We start from the raw sequence: 22619 nt of genomic DNA on the forward strand, positions 1-22619 counted from the left end.
AAGCAAGATGCTAACACACAGTTGCTTAGCAAGAATAAGATGGTCTAGCAGATTTATAATGGTAATTAAAGCTTTGATTTTTAAAAGAGGTGATAACCCCAAAGGTATTTCATTGAAAAGTGCACATTAATCACAAACCTTCAGTAGCACACCAGGAATCAGGTACATTACAAGATGTTCCCCATTGGGCTACTGTTGCCCTCACACCTGCTTTTGGGCCCTTTTCTCATGCTCTTTGCTCTGCTTAGAACACATTCCCCCCCCCACCAGCCATTTCTGCTGCCCAAATCCTTCTAGTAGTTCAAGACCAAACTCTAACCCTCTCCCCATAAAGCCTTTCCTGATGCTCAAAAAGGATGAATCACTTTGCTCTTTTAAACTTTACCCAGAACTGAAGATTCTGAAAACCTGATTCTATCCGGGCACTTACTCTTCACCTTGGATCACGGTGACCTGTCACGTTCCACCACGAGGCTCTAAGCAGCTGGAGATCCAGCATTATCTCGGGCTCACTTGCAAACTCCTAGCAGCGCTCCCTCACAGAAGCACCAACAGTATTCACTGAGATAAAGGGGGGCGGGGTCTGGGTCTTCCACGAATTTTCACAATACGAGTGGCATGTGGGTCTGTACTAACCTCTCCCTATTTTTTACTTTATTCTTCTGATGTCATTTTGCAAATGGCAAATTTACCCAACTTCATGTGGAGAGAAGCACGGTTTCAGTTGTTTCCCTAAAGCCTAAGCAGACACACTTGGAGAATACAGTGAAGACGTTTTAATAATCTTACAACAGACACCGCACACTCTTTTTTCTTTGATTAAATGGAGAAGTAGTATAGGAGAATTTTCTATCCAACTTCAATGTTATTTTCTCATACTTTCAAGTCTGGCTGTTTCTTCTAAACAAGCTGATTGAAGCAATATGAGGTGGGAATACAGAAATGCAGGGAAGTAGGTGGGCCACTGTGTTGAAAAGAGAAGTCCAATCAAATCCTGTTTATTAGCAAGGCTCTGAGACCAGGACAAAGACACAGGTGTTTAGCTTAAGGCTGTTTAAACTTCCATGGCAGACAAAACACAACGGTGAATCAGGCTGGTCTCAAAACAGAAACCTGCATCACAAAAATCTGTCTTTATGGCCACAGTTTGCACATACCCTGGGGCAGCCTTCAGGCCCCTCACCCAGAGGCCTGGCCCTGTACACAACAGGCTGGGGTCTTTCTTCACATTTGTGTGTGATGTATTAGGAGAAAATCATTCGTCCTATTCTAGAACTGAGTGAGAATCTCCACAGCCCTCCTTCTCAGAGACCTATGACTGCCAACGCACTCCTACTCACCCAGTAACTGAACGCGTCTGTAATACTTGAACTTCTTCAAGACCCTGGATAGTGCCTCAAAAGGCATCATATCCTCGTTGGATATGCCCGACGAGGCAGCAAGAGAACAACTTTACCAAAAACCTCTCTCTGCGCCCCATGATAAGAGCCCACACCTGCACAGCACTTGCTGGTGCCAGACACTGTTCCAAACGCTTAATACATAACAACTCATGGGAGCACTCACTCCAACCCCATGAGGAGGCATCATTAATCATCACACCCACTTCACAGATGAGGAAACTAAGGCCTGGAGAGGTGAAATTGTTCGCTTGAGGCCACTCAGCTGAAAAGTGACAAAGCCAAACTTGTAGTTGCTCTGGGCTCTTCACTGCTATACCAGGTTACAGAAAGATTTCAAAAGAATTCCCTAAACTTCTCTGGGCAAAAATCAGGCTGTCATGTCAAAGATTTATGTGAACTGCTTCCCCCTGTCTCCTGTCTGAAGTTCTCTGCGACACAGCCAGATCACATTCACCTCTTCCTCCATCTTCTGACAATGATAATTAAGAATTGACCCACGAGCCTCTCTTCCCAGGACCGGACTGACCAAAAAGAGGGGATGGCATTTTCTCAGAGCTCAGAGCCGGGCACACACGACCATCCCCGACATATTTCTGCCAGAAATAGGATAGTTGGGACCCAACCGTTGGAAGACAGTGGGCGGTGGGGTGTGGCAGTAGACGCCCGCCCCCCAGCAGTGGCTGGCAGCCCCTGGGAGACACGGGGACTCTCTTGCAGAGCACAGAAGGGTGGTCCCCCACTGCAGGCAGGGGTTGCGCTCGCCTCTCTGCTTTTTCAAATCAGGCTTCCCAGGCACAATGCAGGCCTCACTCTGGTCTGTCCTGGGGGAGGGATGGGGACAGCAACCTGCCGATCTGAGGGAGATTCTCTGACTCTGGGAGTTGGTGGAGCCACTGGAACCAACAGCAACGAAACAGGCACAGCCGAATGGCTGGAAGGGAAATCTGGGGACGGGCTCCAGAGCCCAGGGCCTCACCCGTGAGATGACCTCTTAGCACTGGAGAGAAAGTCCTCAGCACTGGCTCTTTCTGTACCTCTCTCAGGCCGATCATAGAAGCCTACCTTACTCACCTCTCCAGCTTCAGTTCTAAGGGAAGCATCTGAACGCCGTCCAGGTAGACAGGAGAAGAGCCAAGGTGAAGTCGGCCACAGGGAATGAAACAGGGCCAGGAGCGGGCCTGGGTGGACCTGCCCTGATTTGCACACCACCGAGCCCAAGTAAGCCAAAGTGAACAGCAGGCAAAGACTCTACACCAACCTCCCTTTTCCCAAGAATTCCTCCTCTTCCTTGGAACAAACCTCCTACCTGGTGATGCTCCCACACATTGCCTCAACCTCCACGTAGCTCTTATTTAATTTCCAGCCGCCTTGCTAGTTGCTTACATGCCCATCTCTCTGTCACTTGGTTATAAATTTCCGGGAGGATGGGTCCCTATCGTTCTCATTTTGATTTCTCCCAGGGCACCAACCTTCCTCCCTTGCTCTACACAGAGCATACATTCGGAAGAGGGTGGAAATGATTACAAAATTGACTCTAGGCACTTCCCTGGTGGTGCAGTGGTTAAAAATCCACCTGCCAATGCAGGGGACGCGGGCTCGAGCCCTGGTCTGGGAAGATTCCACATGCCGTGGAGCAACTAAGCCTGTGTGCCACAACTACTGAGCCTCCGCTCACAACTACTGAGCCCACATGCCACAACTACTGAGCCCGCGTGCCACAACTACTGAAGACTTCGCGCCTAGAGCCCATGCTCCGCAACAAGAGAAGCCACCGCAATGAGAGGCCCGCGCACCGCAAGGAAGAGTAGCCCCTGCTCGCCGCAACTAGAGAAAGCCCGCGTGCAGCAACGAAGACCCGACGCAGCCAAAATAAATAAATTAAAAAAAATTGACTCTAACATGAGAAAGTTATCGTCCACTTTCCACTTCAATTGATTACCTTGTTTAACCCTCATGACAATCTCCTGAGGAGCTATCACATTCCCGACGTGCAGCTGAAGCGGCATGAGGCCTGGACAGCTCGAACCACTTGCTTAGGACACGTCATTGGCAGCTCCAGGACCTGAATCCAGACTGGGGCTGCAGTGTCTGTTCTTAGCCACTAACAGTTTAGATGGCCTCTCTGTGCCCTGGAACCACGTGGATATAAAGGACAATAGAGGTTTTTTGCAGGGAAGAAACAAAAGAGAGCTCTTCAGCCTCCACGCTTTCACCCTTGTGGTTCCCTCTGCTTGGAAAGCCCTTCTTCCCCTTTCTCTTCCTGGAAAAGCCAACTTGTCTTCTCTAGAGCTGTCCGTCGAAGTCCCTTGTGGTTCCCCCGGGTGTTTAAAGACCCTCTGTTGGGCTCTTACGCATACTGTCCTTTGCTATATCGCACCAGGTAATACTTGCTGGTTTTCTCCTCAACCTCCTGCCCTAGTATATGAGCTCTCTGAGGGCAAGGGCTGTCTTTTCACAACACTCCACGTCGAAGTATTCAACAACTATTGGTTGTATCAGTTTATGTAGCTGAGCCCTAGGAAATCAGCCTCATGAACCATAAAGACCTTTTAGGAATGAATGATCATTTCTATTAAACTGAACAATTTTTATGCAGTAATCTCAGTACAGAGATTTTAAAGATACATATATGGAGTACTGAGCTGATACAGGAACTGTCAGAAACCTGATTAGATTTTAGCCTTGTACTGTGGATTCTAAATCTCTAAGGAAGAATACCGACCTAAAGACGACAAATCAATCAAAACCAAGTATTTAGAGTGCCAGCATCATCTTGACTGACACCTGTGCTTGGTTCCATGCAAGGTATAAAAACTGAATTGTTCTTATTGGCTATCCAGTATATATTAATGAGCATCAAAGAGGCCTCTGAAGTCTAAAAAAGACCTACTCATGATGATCATTTTCTTTCCAGGTGTGCAGTATAAGTAAACATTTCATTCATTTCACTTGTGCTGAATTATTAGGAAAAACTATCAGTAATTCTGTATGGCTTTAGAGCTCATGAGTTCAGTGTTTACTAATTCAGACTTTTAAAGATTATTTAGAATTTAAGTGAGCAGAATTTCATACTAATCAGAGATGAAATGGATGGGCGAAAGGAGGAAAAGAAAAACTAGGAGAAAAAAACCCTGAAAATGTCATGAGAGAATCCAGTTCTGCACAGACTCTCTTCAGTTCCTAAAGGTCCTTACACCTATTTAGTGCAGGACCTGTAAATATACCAATTTGCCTAAAAACTTCATTTTTTTTTTTTCTGCAAAGATATCCCTTCTTAATCTCCATGACTTGAAAGCTTAAACTTTTACATCTCTGGCTAATTCACAGTCCTCATAGAGACAAAAATTATAAAGCATGATTCAATGTAATCCATGGTGTTGAAAGAGCAACTTACATGTGAAGAGTTAATGATATAAACAGCTTTACATTTTGATTCACTTAAGAAGCAGTCATCATGTAGTTAAAAATACTTTTTCTTTTCATATTTTCCTGTTTTAAAGGCAAGAAAAACCTTGACAGACTAGAAGCAGTAACCAGCTTTTTCTTTTTTTTTTTTTTTTGCGGTACGCGGGCCTCTCACTGTTGTGGCCTCTCCCGTTGAGGAGCACAGGCTCCGACGCGCAGTCTCAGCGGCCATGGCTCACGGGCCCAGCTGCTCTGTGGCATGTGGGATCCTCCCGAACCGGGGCACGAACCTGTGTCCCCTGCATCAGCAGGCGGACTCTCAACCACTGCGCCACCAGGGAAGCCTCCAGCTTCTTCTTAATGGAAAAATCAGACTGCTCGACAGAGACCCCTGCACCTGATCAAGCACTCCCACACCTGCCCGTTTTCCAGCAGGAGTGGTGTTTTCTCAGGTGGTTGGTCAGATCCTGCTAAGAAGGCCCTTAGCCAGCAGAAGCTGGCTAAGGATTTGCACGAAGCCTGGACTGGGCTCCTGGACATGCTAGCCCTTGGAGACCAGGTGGATTTTCTATTACAAGCCAGAGAGGAGATCAAACAGAACAAACCTGCAATGAGTTAGAGTGGGGAGGGCAGAGAAAGAAAAGACGTAGATGGTATCACGGAACATCATAAGCACAAAATAGACCCCTAGCACCCCCACTGGTTTTGATCCTAAGCTGAACCCAAGTGTTCTTCCTGGGACTCCTAACTCACTCACTGTCCTACCTACTCCATGTAGGGAAAATGTCTACTAATGTCCTTCTAGAGGTACACAGTGGATGATACGGTTTGGGGCCTGCAATCAGCCACTGCAGAGTTTTCACACTCTTTAACTAGTAAGGCATGTTATCTTCATGCAAGTCATGTCCTTATTCCCTTCATTTTGTACACTTTTTTTCTGTAATGCAGGTCACATTTTAATATAGTTTTAGAAACACTTCTGAATATAACTATCACTTTAATCAGGAAAAATACCTGAAACATGTATGTTAATTAGCCATTAGTACATTGTTTAAAAGAATTCTTTTTTTTAAATCCTTGGTTTACTTCATCGGGTTTATAAAGGTATAAACCTACTGATTTTTCCATTTGAGTATTTTGTACTAAATGTAGTTTTCCCAGTAAACCTGTTGACAAAAATCATGTTTTAAATAGGGAAAAAATGAAAGGTACCTTTTCTAAGCATCTTAGGCGAAGAAAGTCATGGATGTTAATTTCATTCTCTTATGTGGACTTAGCTGAAGACACTAGGCAGCATGAAGAGTTAATGAAAGCTATGACTAGAGTATGGCTAATAAACTAGATAGGGGGATGGCTTGTCTCTTAATAGAGTAAAAAAAAACGGATTTGCTAATTTGATTTCAGACAGTGGAATTATGCAAATAGAGATGTTAGCTATAACCACAACCAAACCTTGTTCAGCATCTTGTCTTAGTTTATCTTACCTTAGTATAAAATAATTCCCTGCTTCTTTCCACATACAGGCCACTATCTCTAACTCTCCTTTATCAATTTCTCTACCCCAGCCCTCTCTACTCATTTTCCTAACAACTCCTTATTATAAGTGACAATGCATATCTTTCTTTGATGTTTCCATTTCCTTTGGAAGCTCTTAAATGCACAAGGCTTCAAAGTACCATTCTTACAGGAATCTCATCTCTCCGCTTTTCTTCCTCCTTGAGGGGCCATAAACTGAAAGCTCCTCCCCAAAGCGTCTCCATCATCATTCACGGTCTGCTTGTGCTCTTAGCTACCTATGCTCAGACCCTCAGAGCCTGAACTCCCTTGTACACAACTACCTGTACACGAGATGAGTTCCCCTTTATAAAGTTCAAGAATCCAGTCCTTTATGCCTGGATTGACTTATTCACGTCCTGATGGTGCTGTCCTAACTTCTGCTGCTTGAAATCCACCTTGCGCACAGGGCAGCTAAAATCATTCTCCTCACATGTTGTTTTGCTCATGTCACTCACTTCCTCAGAACTCTGAAACAGCTTCCACTTGTGTGTTGCGTAACACCTGATTAGTGCTTTTAGGATCCTTTACTAGTCAGCACCCCTTATCTAATTGTCCTCCTCTCCCGACATGACTCAGCTGTGCTCTACACCACTGCAAAGCACAACATTGCGAAGCTTAGATTACACACGCCAGTGGGTGGTGCAAAATCCAGAAGGGGTTTGAGTACATTTTTGTACACATTTGTAAGATTCCTCAAAAGGGGATGGAGCTCCGGAGCCTGAATCTGACAGCAGGGGGTCTGTCCAGCGTCTCCAGCCTCCTACTTTCCTAGTATTTTTATTCTTTTCTACAAACCAACAGCATTAATTTTCAGGGATTTCAGAGCAGCTTCAAGACTGCCCTCCCCAGCTTTACCAGTTTTCTGGGTCATTGTTCCTGGCGGTAGGATGAGGGTGAGAGGGAAGCGCTTGCCCATGAAAGAGCCTTGTTTTCAGGTTTTACTAGCAATGGGAGTCATTAGGGAACATCAACACAGAACATCAGATGATTAACAAGGCTATGAAACTAAAAGAAAGATCTACTCCAGCAAGCCACAAGGACAATATTGTCCACAGATAATGAGCACTGGCGATACTCACTGCCTTTAAGCGGTTTTTCTTTCTCTTCAGGCTGTGAGTCATCAGATATGCTATTCTTCCCCCCACCTAGCAAAATCTCCGTTTGCCTCTGTGACAAATCATGCCTTTGCTTCCCTTTAAAATGTTGCCGAAGACTCAAATTCCTTATGAAATCACTCCAGACCAATTCCACCTGGCATCAGACACGCCCGTTACACCAAGAACCCCTCTTTATTCACGCCCTCTAATTTTCCTCCCTTTTCTCATTCCTGGGCATTTCTTTAGGGCCAGTATCGCTATACATACATGTTCACGCAGACACCATTTATGGGAGGGATGGTTGGGACTTGTTTTGTTTTCTTTCTTTTGTTGGCTTATGCCTTCTACTTCCCTTTATCTTTAAGGTCTTATTACTGGGCACCGAACAAGTGTAACGATTACAAATATAGCAACCGTAATTTAAAGAAAACTTTTAAACAATAAAGTTTAGTGACTGAACTCTAACGCCGCACCGTTAATGCATTACTGAAGACTCCAAAGCAAAAAAAAGGGAAAAACCTTTCAATAAGCTCTTCTTCCCCTTGTTTTCATTTATGGAATTATTGACTGCTCACTCTAGTACCGCATTTTAATCATTCCAACAACGAGTGGAAAGTTATTCTGATTTAGCGAGGAGTAAGAAGAATAGCATAATTTTGAAAAGAGCTTTCACTATCAAGTTTATCCACTAACATTTAAAAAAAAAAAACCAAAACCCAAAATATTACTACGATATGTGGCCACGTAAAAAGTCTTTGGACCTGTTTTATGAACAATTTATTTCTTTTTAATACCTATAAGACTGACCATTTAGACATTTTAATCTTCTTCAAAACTTGTATGGAACGGGGGCAGAGGGCTAACAGTTGACTGCATGTATTACTCTGTGCTATTATTTAACCACTTCTATGAGTACAAGTTACCTCCCACCAGCTCAAAGCTTGTGTGTCCGTGGGCAGAGGGGCACGGGGTCAGGCTCACGCTTCCTCTCCCCCTTCAGGGCTAGTGCAGGTCTAAGTATGTGAGCATCTAACAATGCCTCTGACTTGATCAACACTGACTGGTCTGTCAGGGGTCATTCAAAACCGTTTTGATTTTGGTTCGATGTTCCTCGCTACAAGCCTGCTTCTAACAGTTTACACGGTAGGTCATTTCCCCTTTCGGCCCACCATCTTCTGATTGCAGACAAGTCTAGAGTTGGAAGAGTAAAACGTCAGTGGTGTTTCACTGAGTGATTTACTCACAGAGTAGTTTCTGTACGAGGCATCGTTGGTAGAGCTACGTGAAGTCAAGGTTCAAAAACAGGCAAAGGAGGTGAATTCACAGGATGGCAGAGACCCAGACCGGGGCTTTCTGTGACTGCCTGGTCCAGTTTTTCCCACTTCCTCACTCCCATTGCATCGGTAAGAAAAAGAGACCTGGAACGATTACTTGTTCAATATGTCAGAAATAAATCACCCATATTCTGGGAATGAACGAAACGTTTTGCTAACCTGATTTAGGGGCATTAGAGTATCAGACACACAACGTCCTAGATCTGCCTCTGCTCCTTACCTTACCCACCACTTCCAATCCATCAATTTCTGCTCGTTTTACCCCTTGCTTCTCTACCACCCCAGCCTTCGACTGGGTCTCTGTCATCTCCACAGACCAGGCCTCCAGTCTTGGCCCCATTTAAATCCACCTCAAAGGCAGATGGTTTCCTGATCAAATTCCTTCAAAGACTCCCCAAGGCCAGCAGTGGAAAACCCAGCTCCCAAACCTTCACCACCTCGTTTCCCATCGTATCTCAATGTAGCAAACTTCAGCGCGCCTGAGAGTAACCTGGGAAGTTTGCGAAATGCAGACCTCCGGGCCTCAGCCAAAGAAAAGTTAATTCAGCCCCAGGTGGAGGACCAGGAAATTTTCAGCAGGCCGCCCGGGATCTGCCCTCGGGGTGGATGGGGCACGCCTGGGGAGTGCTGCCCTCCAGTCCCGCTGCTTGCAGGAACTCAGCCCATGCACGTTCACTCCACTCTGGCCTCCCAGGATGTTCCTTTGGTCTGGAGCATGCTTGCCACCGTCTGCTTGCTGCCTAACCTCCACAGCACAGGCTCAGCCCCACTCCCGTAAGCCCCACGTGCATTTGGTGTTCCTCTTCCTCTAGGCACGCTCACAGCTTTACCTCAGCATTTACGATACTATATGGACAGTATCTGTTTATGTTTGTCTCCTGCACAAGGTTTGTGGCTGTTGAATGAATAATGTCTGTTAAAGGAAACAGTGGCAAATGAAGTATATGACTAAATAATTTTGCTTCCAGACAGATCTTCCTTTAGGAACCGAGACAGGATGTGGGTCAAAGAAAAAAAAAAAATCCTACCCCAATTCTCAAAATCCTGTGGAGGTTAAAGCCTTGGGCTCCAATGGTTATGCTGTCTGGGATCCTCCCTTGATAGGTCATCTACTTGTTTTGTGACCTTTCTATACCTCAGTTTCCTACCTACTCACAGAGTTGCCATGGGGATTAGGTGAGATGACAGATGACAAGCTCACAGCACAGGTCCAGGCACCAGGTAACCACTCAAGACATGTCTGTCTGCACGTGGCTAAAAGGCAGTGCCCCAATTGCTCTCCTCAGAGCAAAAGGGGAAGGGCGCTTGCACTGATGCATGCTATACACGGGGGAACCGTTTAGAGTGTCTACACTGCTTCCATATCTGGAAACACTGCCAAAAAATTCACTACCTGCTAAACAGCTTCCTTTGGCGTTTCTGTATCCAAAGGCTGCTAGTGAGATTCCTGCTACCGTCAAAAATCATCTTACAGACTCTATGCAGAAATCTTAATTTAAATTAAAAAATGTGATTTAAATGAAAATAATTTAAGTATTTTAACAGGTTAATATTTTTTAAAGAGAGCACAGTTATCTTCCCTTCCCCATTATAAAATTCTTCTGTACTTTACATTCTTCCGTTACTTTACATTCCTATTGTTAGGGGTGACATTACACATCTGAAGAGACATTTTATTAAGTTTTCTTAATTTAGTCCGGGCCCGCTGTGCATCTTGAGAGTGGGCACAAGAGACTAACGGGTTAGGCAAAGGAAAGGGGCCTGGCAGGGAGGGCCATTCTAGGCAGAGGGAGCTGCCTGTGCAAAGAGCACGGGAAGAGGTCTGCAACAAACCACCCAGGCTGGGTCACGTGCTTCCAGGTGGGCCCCTCCAGCCTGCAGCCCTGCCTCGCTCCCAGCTCCTGTCCTGCTGCACAGGAACCCGCCAGCCTATCTGGTCTTACCAACACGTTTTGTTTCTTATTCATCTCTGTATTCCTAGGGCCTAGTGCCATGTTTGGACACAGCTGGCACTAAATAAACGTTTGCCAAATGATGTTTCTTTAGCATAATAATTTCTGATAGTGATATTTTGTTCCCGTGCGTTGCCAAGAAAGAAACAGGCCAACTGATCTATCTTGCTCGCTGGGTATGTCCCTTGAGCACAAATCTTAGAAAGTATAATTTCACAAATTCAAGAAGGGACGTTCTGATACCTGAATTGCATTGTCATAAGGCAACAGATTCCCAAGCACTTGACGTGAGAACTGCTTTATTGGTAACTCTTAAAAAACAGCTGTGTCTAGTATCATGTACAGGAATTCCTCTTTCGTGGCAGGGCTCCTAAATGCCACTGTTCCTCAGGGTTACTGTCTGAGCTCTTTACATAAAGTACACATCTTTCTGAGTTCCAGGCCCACGGCCCCTTTTGTCTTTTGGGCATCTCAAAATTTAAGAAGTCAAAAATCCGGGCTCCCCTGGTGGCGCAGTGGTTGAGAGTCCGCCTGCTGATGCAGGGGACACGGGTTCGTGCCCCGGTCCGGGAAGATCCCACATGCGGCGGAGCGGCTGGGCCCGTGAGCTGTGGCCACTGGGCCTGCGCTCCGCAGCAGGAGAGGCCACAACAGTGAGAGGCCCGCGTACCGCAACAAAACAAAACAAACAAACAAAAATCCAAACTCATCTTCCTCTTTAAACCTGTACCTTCCTCCCTGGTCCCTTGTTTCAATAAACAGGACCAGCATCCTTCTAGCTGTCCAGGCCAGAAACCAGAGTCACTGACTCTTCTGGTTCACCACACCATCAACTAATCCTACTGAGTCTGCCTGGGAGGCTCTCGCCCATACATTCACTTCTTCCCCACCTCCACTGCCACTGCTTAGCTCACCCCATGGGCTCTTACCTAGATTACTGGTCAGCCGATTACTACTTAACCTGTCTCCAGTTTTATTGCCTGCCCCCTTCCACTTGCCAATCTCTATACCACCTGCAAACAGAGTGATCTTTCTAATACTTGATCATGTAATTCTGCTGCCTGGAACTATCAACAGGTCTCCTCTGTCTTCGGGATAACGCCTGAATTCCTTATAGGTCCGTGAGCCCCCTGCTTACTTCTCCACTTCATCTCTCAACAACCGCCACCTAGCGCCCTCTTTTCCAGCCAAATACACGAGTGCCACTGTCCTCTGCACCATCCTCCACCTTCTTCTGGAAAACATCCACCCATCCTTTGGTTCCCAGCTTGCTACCACTTGCAGAATCTCGCCTCCAGCCCCGGCCTATGATTAAGCTCCTCCTGTGTGCTACCTAAACTCACAGCAAGGTGCCTATCATCCAATAGGTAACTGCTTTTTCAATCTGTACCAACCAGATGCTGTGACAGAAAGGACTAGGTCCTAATCATAATTTTACATTTACATAGTATGTAATCGGTGAGTGACTGGAATTAATATTTCACTGAGATAAGAAGCAAACCTTATAAAATGGGCTGTCTTTTCTGGGAATCCAGGCCAGACTGTTAACTAACTTGTTAACAGACGACAGATAAGGGCTAAAGGTACCGCACTGTCAGGGCATTTGCATCTTTGCAAGGGAGCCTGTCAGTCCATAGCTCAACTGATTCTGAAATCACTGGGATGAGCCGGAGGGGGTGTGAACAAGTGACTAGGGCTGGTGGAGGGTGGGTGGAGCCCCATCACCTGACACCCCACCATCCTCGCTCTTGAACCCTAAACTTTAACTTCTCAACAAGTTTTGGCGAAGAGGCTCCCCCTATGAATCTCAGACCTTTCCCCCATAGGTGGAAGTATACGTATGAAATCTTGAAATCCTACTTCCAAAAAGCTCCCTCACCAATGTAAAAAAAAAAAAAAAAAAAAAAAGAAACTGAGATGGACACTTGGACCAAGCGAAACTGAGAGGGACACTTGGACCAAGCAACTGAGCTCAAAATTTGATTGACTTGATAACTGTAAAATTTAGCAAAACATTTTACCTCATTTAAAAGTTTTTAGACGCTAACGAAAAAACATCACAAAATGATTTGTTAATCTCTGGCACAACGGATCATTTTTAAAATACTAGAAAGTGAATTAAAAATTAATTGTATTGTACTTGGCTTGAATAAGTTTCTTTGGGCGCACAGGGAAATCCTAAGAAGATTTGACTTCAAAGAGCTGTACTATTTTCGAGGCAATCTTGATTCCTTACACATTAATTAAATTTCTGATAAAGCAGCTTATTCTGAATTGAGCATATTATACAAATACATGTGAAACACCCACTGAAACAGAAGGGCAAAATGATTAAAAGCTGATTAGGTTGTACTCCCAAGAGGCCGTTGGACTAAGGCTGAGTGACTTACATAAATACCTTTGGCATTTGTTGGATCCTGTTCCTAAACACAATGTTCATATTTCATCTATAATAAGAAAAGCATCTCAAAGATTTGCAAGGCACTAGTCTTGCAAGCGTCCAGTTTGGTGTCTTGAGTAAAGTGAGATTGGTAGAGTCAGCTTAATCCATGATGGAAAGTTGTGAGCAGGGTGCCTGACAGCTGCTGCTCGCAGGCGCCTCCCCGCTAGGTTAGCATGCGCACGGAACCCTGCCACTGGCCCCAAAGCAGAGCTTCTCCAGGACAAAGCCAGCGTTCCTATGGAGCACGCGGGATGGGGCCTGAACCCAATCACACCTCCGCCTTTCCGGAAAACAGTTTTAGCAGGGTGGTTTCCACTTCATCGAAGCTGTAGTGAAAAGTAGCTGCTGCCTTAATGCCCCACATTGACGACATCAGGAAGGTGTCCTATTTCACAGCTAAATGAGATGGAATCTGCCGAAATTTGGACTGTCTGGAGCAAACTCAGATTTCTGCAGTTAAAACCCGGGCCAACGTGTGTCCCCCAAGCCTAGGTTATCATCGCCCTGGACTGTTTTTTTCCCTCCAGTCTTCACAGCCGGTTTCCACCAAGCAGGTCTCTGCAGAATTGACTATGACCTCACGTGCCACTCGTGCCACTCCTACCACGTACGGCATATTCTCCTCGCCCTCCCTGTTCCAAGCGGAGAGCCACGTCTACACGGTTCAGGGTTTAAAAAGGAATGCTTCTAATGGCCCTAGAGCCTGGATAACTGTGTGGTTCTCCCATATCATGGTGGCCCAAGACTGAGTTTCATTAAATCTGTATTGCTTGGACCTATCTGTTAATCACTAAAACTCAGGCTCACCTCAATGCCTCAGGGTTTCTGAATGGGCCTGGCCCTGGGAGGGCTGGCTGAAGAATTTTTTTAAAGAAATATATTTAGAAACGAGATGGCCTAAGAATGTTTTATAAGGTGCTCGTGATACAATGTGTTCCCATTTCATGTGTTAATGACCTGTTAAGCCACCAGGTGATATAACATCAGAGCTGAAGGAGAAGGAAGAGCAGAGCAAGGGCTTTCTCCGTCTTCCCAGTTCGGCCTCTGGACGAGCATTGTAGCCAAGCTCTGCCCCCTGCTTAGGGGCAGGACAGGGCTGACGCCTAGGTTATCTTTGTGGTTTCAGCTGTTCTCTCCACACACCCACAGAATTCTCAGTGACTGCTCGGCCCCTTAAGAAGTCCTGGGCCCCGGGATAGGAAGAAGCATGTCTTTCTTTCAACAGCCTGGAGAAGAAGGTGAGGAAATTAGAGCGGGTGCCTCACTTGCTCCCATGGGAAATGGGCAATCTTTGGTAAAAACGACAAACATGTACTTCAAACTTTGATGTGCAATACAGAAACCACAACACACGTAAAGGGTAATGGTGACCGACACTAATATATCCAAACAATATGAAGATGAAGTCTTTGTTATCCTCCACTGTCTTCAGGATCAGGACCCCAGCCTAGCTTGACAGAAACACACGGGGCCATTTCCTTACTCATTTTCTCTTCAGTCTTAAAAAATGTAATTGCCTGTTGACAATATACTGACTCCACACCGACTGCGGCTGGGCAAGGGGTGAGTCTGGACACGCACGTCTGCACACAGGTGGTCAAGCCTGGTGGACTCAACTCCGTTCCTTTGGCTTAGCCCTATTTCCGCTTCCCAAGCCTTCCTTCCCTTCCTGCTTCCATCTTTACCTCCATCTCAGGCTGGCTTCTTGGTCTTCTATCAACCTTCACTTTGGGGAATGGTACTTGTAGGATCGACACGTTTTCTAAAACATTAACTAGATGTAGGGATTTACAGGTTAAAGTCCCATGACACTCACTCTTTCATTCAACCCTTAAAACAACCCTCCTGTGAAGAAAAAGGCAAACGTCAGCCCCCACACACAGAAGCTTTTCCGCACCTCAAGGCCTGAGCGCTTTAACCAAGACTCTGGAATCTGCTCATGGGCTGGTGAGAGCAGGTGGAAAAGGGCGACAGGCAGCAAAGGCAGATATGGAAGAACACGGGAGACGCAACTGAAAAAAAATAACTGATGCTCTTCTCAGCCATACATTCCCACATTTTAGGTGATGTGCCCCTCAAATTTCTTTACTTATTTAACAGTCTCTTCATTAAAGTGACTTATGAGGCATTACAAGGAGTCCGCCTTCCTATGAAAAATCACTTCCGCTAATAGTTGAAAATTAACCAGAGGCCCAGTAGAAGAAACAAAAGCATTCATGGAAAAGGTAACCTAAAATTGTTTTTAAAGATGTGATACAGCCTCTGATATTACAGAAAAGAAATAAAGATAAAATATAAACTATAATAATATCGATTTTCAAAAGAGAAAGAGAAACCTTTTATCCAACAGAATTTAAGGACCTCAACTTCCCTGCCCTTTACAATAACTCGGCAGATTGAGCTTCTACCTAAAATTGGTGGTAATACGTTTAATTTGGATCGATAACGTGCACTGGCTCATGGCTGACTTTGGGCTTTAATAGGTGTGAATGTAGTCAAGTAATCTTGTGAGGGACTGTTCCACTGAATGTTATTATTTGAGCTAAAGAAAAATGACCAAAAAAAAAAAAATGGCTGGACAAGAAAACCTTTCAAAAGGAAACAGACAGCTGAATATTCAGCAAACAGATTTTTAAAAAGACAATAAGCTCTTATGTTCTGCCTTATCACAAATTTTGGTGATGTCAACTAAGTAGGATAGGCCAGTGTTATTGTAGTTAGTAAAAGATGACTTCCTGGAAATTTCTTCTCGGACACTCACAGGTATCACTGGACCAGCTCATGACGAATGGAATTAACATTCTGGCTTAACTAGAAGCTGTTATTCCCTGGCTATGCTTTAGTTCTGACACTTTAATGATGTTGACCTAATTAGGGAAAAGGGCACGTCTAACACATACTTTTGCATTTTCTGCACTTCCTTGACTACTGCCAGGTTACAGGGTGATGAACTGTGAGAGCTAGGTTTCCTGTCCGAGAACGGCGGTTTAAAAATGTCTGGCAAAATGGAATTAGAAACACTGGCAGTGTACGTACCCAAAGTAGTGAGGATGTGATTCACTCATTCATCAAATATTTACTAGAGCTCTTATAAAAGTGCCCTGATCTCAACTAGCTGCTGGTAATACAAAAGTGAGCCCAGCTGCCTTCGGGGCCTGGCTCTCCAATCTAAGCTGGAGAAAGAGATATTATACAAACATACTGAAATACAATGACGATTTAGACCAACGGGGGGATTTGGACTGAGGGGGTGGGGTGGGAGGGGCAGGGGTGGGGAAACCCTCAGTGAAGAAGAGGCTCTATGTCTAAAGCAGAGTGGGGAGCAGCCCGAGGGGCTGGCCAGGGGAGCCGGGCCTGGGTACCAGCCAGAGAGAGGGATGAGCAAAGACTCCCCTGAAGGAAAGCTGTAGTGGCTGAGTCATTCTGGGCATGGAGGAAAGGGGGAGAGTGGCATGAAATTGTAATGTACCTTTTTAAAAGAGAAGTATGGGAAATATATTTTTCCTGTAGGGTTAAAAAAAAAACCCTGTCATTTTAATATGTAAGTCCAAAACTGGCAAACAGGGAATCCAGTCTCTGGTTCTGCAAACGGACAGAGCAAGCTCACCAGACCCCTTGATGCTGAACTTCTCCACGTGCTATCTGGCTGCTTCCATTCCCCAAGCACAGCAGGGCTGGGCAGGGGACAGCACATTCCCTGTCTAGTGCTGCCATTACCACCTGAAGTGGCACTAATGGTGGGGGAGAGGTTGGGAGCAGACAGCTCCACCCCACTCGTCAGCCTGACCCACCACTGGCACTTCACAGTGGTCCTGGGGGATTCCCAGCCCATCACCCGACTAGCTGCAGTGAGGCTGGCCAGAGTTAGTGAGTAAGGGTCACTATCCCACTCCGCTCTATCCTCCCTTCTTAGTTTTCTTTCTTCTAATCTGATAACAACGAAGCAAGTATAAACAAATACCTGTGGTTCTCTGATGCTTTAGGCCAGAGCTCTCCCATCCTTTTCAACACACCTCTTCCACCCTTTAGCATAACTACTCCTTCTAAGGCCCAGATTCTACAAAGCTCTTCCTCTGTCTACACCCCTCCCTAAATTATCTATTCGTTTCCATGGAAGTGTGGTTCTCAAAGGGTCACTTAAATGCCTCAACCAAATGCCTCACCTTAAAATCCCTCCCTAAAATATTTTTCTCAAGGAACAGTCATTTGAACATCTGTCTTAAGGAATTATTGGAGACAAGAGTTAGCAGAGTAAAAAATGACCAAATGAGAAAAATGACTGAAATGACAGGGACAGTGGGGTGACCTTGGGCAGAGCCTCGGTCTCTGCCTCTGAACATGAGGAGCTTGAAATGTTCAGAGCTGCTCCCCTTTCTCTTGCACATTTCTTAAACAAGGTGGAGACATTTTCTCAATCCCATGTGATGACTTTTACTCTCTGGGCCAAGACAAGAGGAGAACAAAACATTTTTAAAAAATCTTATTAACATAAAATCATATAAACTTTTGGAATTAGAACAGACACCTAAAGAAAGGTTATAGGCGTTGGCAAATTATTAGCATCCCTTAAAGTTTTAACTCTTCTTTTAAAATTTTTGTAAAGTTTTAACTCTTTGAGTGCTGGCCAAACTAGCTAGGAAACGTTCAGTAACTACTGATTCTACTGCATTATTTCTACCATCTGCTACCTCTTCTCTGTCATCCTCATATTCCCTGATCTATAAGAATTAAACAGGGGTCCATAATAAGCCTTCAGAAATAAGCCTCCTGTGTTTACTGGGAAGATACACCACTCCGTCTGCAATGAAGGAAAGATCCACAGATCTACCATGTTTTACTGAATCTTTGGGCCGAAGATGGCTGGTTCCATGTCTCCTGATTTCCTTGAGGAGCCATTTTCACAGAAGGTGATTATTTTCCCTCAAAGCTAGGCTTTGTTTCCAGATAAAATAAGGTGATGGTGCAAAAGCGGATCCAGGGCTTCCCTGGTGGTGCAGTGGTTGAGAGTCCGCCTGCCGATGCAGGGGACGCGGGTTCGTGCCCCGGTCCGGGAAGATCCCACATGCCTTGGAGTGGCTGGGCCCGTGAGCCATGGCCGCTGAGCCTGCGCGTCCGGAGCCTGTGCTCCGCAATGGGACAGGCCATAACAGCGAGAGGCCCGCGTACAGAAAAAAAAAAAAAAAAAAAAAAAAAAAAAAAAAAAGTGGATCCATTTCCCTGGGATTTCAGAAACAAACAAAGATCTCTGTAGCATAAAAAATAACAGTGATACAACAATAACACTATCAGGGAGGCAATCTGAAGTGGTCAATAACCATTAACAGATCATCTCCCTTTGTTGCTAATGTTGAACTAGTGATTTCAACAGTGGCCGCTGCCAGGAGTCTTACTTTCTAGTTCTTATTCTGCCATCACTGGGGCAGGGGAAGGGGAAGAGTGTCTTTATTTCTTAAACTTTTGATATTTCTAAAAGCAAAAACCATTAATAACAACTGCTAGAAGGGTCAGGAAGGACTGAGCAAGTTGCAAAACTCTGTATCTGAAGTAGTCATTAAAGCAAGGAATCTGGAAAGACACTAAACCAGTGAAAGTGAAATATAAAAGGTTAATCGGGCGTTAAAAATTTTTTTTGCCTATCATGTCATCAAAACAGTTTTTTCCTTATGGTAAGAACACTTAACATGAGATCTACCCCGTTAAAACGTTAAGCACACACTACAGCATCGTTAACTACAGGAACAATGTTGTAGAGAGCTCTAGAACGATTCAACTTGTTTAACTGCAGCTTTATACCTTGGAACAGCAACTTCCAATTTCTCCCTCCCTTCAGCCCCTGGCAACCACCATTTTACTGTTTCTACGCGTTTGACCATTACAGATCTCGCCTATAAGTGCAATCATGCAATATATTTGTCCTCTGACTGGCTTACATCACTAAGCATAATGAACTGAGCATTCTGTAAACAGCTAAGTGAAATCTTTATGAAGGCGTTAACTAGCTAGAAGTACAAGCTCTTAAGCTAAATGTCTGTTAATTATAAACTATTATAACACACTACTCCCAAACTACATAATACCATCCCAAAAGACTTTCGACAGAGAGACTGTGCCTAGAACTTGGATAAGAGTTTTACGATACCGGTAAAATCAGAGATCTCTGCATCACAGCTTTTTGTTATGTAGGTTCGTCCAATTTAATCATAAAAGTCAATAATTAAAGCAAGCATAAGAAAGGTATTTGCTAGAATGTCCCGCACAGGTTTATCTTCCACCTGCCAAGACTGAATTACCTCTAGTATTATCACTAGGTGAAAACAAAAGGGAAGAATCCAAGAGCACATTTCAAATTAGAGACTAGGGCCTAACGAAAAGTATATCAATTCGCTCTAAAAGTTATCAGAGGGCCATGGAAGCTGGCAAGGTTAGATGTGCCAAGTATCCTATCTACAAGCAAAGTAAAAAGCAAGTAGATGCAATGCCTGGTGATCAGAGAAAACCATGATCTACAATAAAAGATGCTCAGCAGATAGGAGAGACCGTTCTTGAAAGTTTGTGCCAATTAACGAGCAATATTAACTTTAAAATTGGGTTTGGGATAAACACGGAAATCTTGAACACTTTAATATCATATATATCTAAAAATAATACAAAAACCAAGACCGCCTCCACTTTCCAATTAGCGTTTCAGACACTCAGAAGTAAACAGCAGCCATAAAATAGGGGCATTTAAAAAAAAAAGAATTTCAGGGCTTCCCTGGTGGCGCAGTGGTTGGGAACCTGCCTGCCAATGCAGGGGACACAGGTTCGAGCCCTGGTCTGGGAAGATCCCACATGCCGCGGAGCAACTAGGCCCGTGAGCCACAACTACTGTGCCTGCGCGTCTGGAGCCTGTGCTCCGCAACAAGAGAGGCCGCGATAGTGAGAGGCCCGCGCACCGCAATGAAGAGTGGCCCCCGCTTGCCACAACTGGAGAAAGCCCTCGCACAGAAACGAAGACCCAGCACAGCCATAAATAAATTAATTAATTTAAAAAAAAAAGAATTTCAGAAGTCTAGAAGTATTAAGTTGAACCATATGAAATCGCCATTTTTTGTACATCGAAAAATTTGAACATCAGAATTTTCACATGGTTCCACCAAAGAAAAGGGAGGGCTCATTAATTTAATGGTAAGAATAAAAGCCTGAAGACATGCTAAGAGTTCGCGGTTTCACAAGAAGGTTTACTTCAATGCGAGGATAGTACTGAAGCAGGACAAGGGTTTTTAATATTCTACGATAAACGTTATGTCTCAAATCACACGAAACTAGGGCCAATCAGTACCTGCTCAAATGAGCCTAAGAATAAAATTTTCCACGTATAACCGTCCCACTTTCTTTTTTGACTAACATATGACATCCAACCCTAGTAAAATTCTATTCCCAGTCGGTTTCTCCATGCCCTGGTCGGATGCCTGAACCTGGCTATCATGGGTAGAACTTCAGGGGCGTGCCCACATACACCTCACTTCTCAATCTACTATTCACCACTGTGTCCTACTCACTCCAGCCCTCCTCTGCCGCTCTTTCTTTTAACCTTGGCACACTGACAGTCCCATCTGCCTTTGTCAGGCTCTCCCCACCCCCTTCCTTTCAATATACCAGTGATCTAGTCTTTCTTGCATAGAATGGGGGGATTCTGCCGAGCCTCGGTCACTCTGCCTTTCCCATGTAGGTAAGCTTTGCTGTTCAAAGAATGTCTGCTGGATTCTGTCACGTAGCTTTACATTTCTGCCTTATCTGAATCCTGGTGAGTTTCTCAAAACCAATCTCACCTATAAGGCATCCATAAACAGAATTTGAATATTATAAATTAGGATAATTTTCTAAGGCAGAGTTGTACACACCTCCAACTTTAATATTAGAATAAAGGGACTCGCCTACACTAGGTGGGTTTCCATGTGAATGGTATTTTCTTTCCAGCACACAAAAGCACTGTGCACTCTCTGGAAGTATTTCAGGGGTACTTTTCATTCTTAAAAAAAGTAACTTTCTGGACTCTGGGAAATGTACACAGGCTCTGAGTCAACTCCATCACGTTCAGTATTAGGGAAGTAATTTATATGAGGAAGGGAACCGCAATGTGCCTTCGACATTTTTGGAGGGCGGAAAGTTTCAGAAGAGTGCAGGTACGTTTCTGACTCATTCTATTGGGCTTAATCATTTTCCACCTTTGATTCCGGCAGTTGTAGAACCTATTTGGTGATGTCACCAAATGACTGACAAACATATTATCTGATATTCCACTCTTGCGAAGGACCCGGGCAGAACCACCCATCCTGTGCGTACATACCTTGAATTTGCTATTTCCACTTTGGTTCTCGCCATGGCGGCTGCCCTTTGCGCGCCTTCGATCGCTCTGTCCACCTTCTCCCTAGTTTTTGTATTTCTTATTGGTATAAGCTGCTTCCTTATTCCACGGACCAGAATATTATTTTTGTATTTTCCCTCTTCCTTAGAGCCGTCGGGAAACACGGTGCAGCCATACCCGTGCCTCTTGTTATTTGCCCACTCGCCTTCATACTTCATGCCGTTGGAGCGCTCGCTGATGCCGAAGCCGGTGCGCTTGTCATTCTTCCACTCGCCCATGTAGGTTTCCGTGGTGGTGGCGTCCACGTGGTCTTCCACCGGGCAGAAATCACAATCTACGTCGCCGAAGCTGATGGTGGAGTTGGCGTCGCTGGAGCTGATTCGGCTCATGGCCGCGTCGCTGCGAACCGAGCTGCGCTTGCTGGAGATGGAGGACTTGGATTCGGACTTGCGCAGTTTCATGCTTCCCAAGAGGGAGCCGCGGCGGAAGAGGCCGCCCTTCTTCTTGCCCGCGAGCTCGGCGTCTGCATGGAAGTTGAGCACGAAGCCCCCGCGGCTGCCGGCCGGGCTGTCGGCGGCTGCCGCGGCGTCGTGGAGCACGCTGCCGTTGCTCTGCTCGCTGCGCAGCGAGGCCAGCGACGTGCGCAGCGGCGAGCGGATCACCGTGGCCATGCCGTAGGGCACGCTCTGGCGCACGCCGTAGCCGTGTCGCATGCCGCCGGCCCACTGGCCCTGGTAGGTACCTTCGAGAGACCGCAAGAGAGCACAGCGTAAGTCTGGGGCAGAGGAGGCGCTGGCGCCTGCGAGCGCGGGGCGCGCACGGCTAGAGCCCTGCGCGCAGGCCCGGCGGCCCAAGGTTTAATCCCGCACATTGCCCAGTCAACTCTTAGGGATGCTTTTAAAATTCCATTTGTGAATCCCGTCCCTGAGATGTTGTGCCTAGACCTTTTCTGTAATTGTATGTAGGCTTTTTGTATACAGCTGTGGTGGCTAAAAAGCGTGCACTGTTTACCTTTGGGAAAACTGAGATAAGGCCAGAGGAAAACTTCCACACTTAGCATTACGGAATTCATCTCAGGGCA

At 45.4% G+C, this 22619-nt stretch overlaps 1 protein-coding gene across 2 annotated transcripts in view; it reads right to left on the reverse strand.

Moving 5' to 3' along the window:
* JPH1 (junctophilin 1) overlaps window positions 1–22619 on the reverse strand; it is a 78069-nt gene that overhangs the window by 50540 nt on the left and 4910 nt on the right. For both annotated transcript variants that reach the window (XM_073794528.1, XM_073794527.1), the window contains exon 2: window positions 21521–22280. In XM_073794528.1, the coding sequence (XP_073650629.1) occupies window positions 21521–22280 (760 nt within the window). The remainder of the gene's footprint in view (window positions 1–21520; window positions 22281–22619) is intronic.

The sequence above is a fragment of the Tursiops truncatus genome, chromosome 17, assembly GCF_011762595.2.
Source record: "Tursiops truncatus isolate mTurTru1 chromosome 17, mTurTru1.mat.Y, whole genome shotgun sequence".
Lineage (NCBI taxonomy): Eukaryota > Metazoa > Chordata > Mammalia > Artiodactyla > Delphinidae > Tursiops > Tursiops truncatus.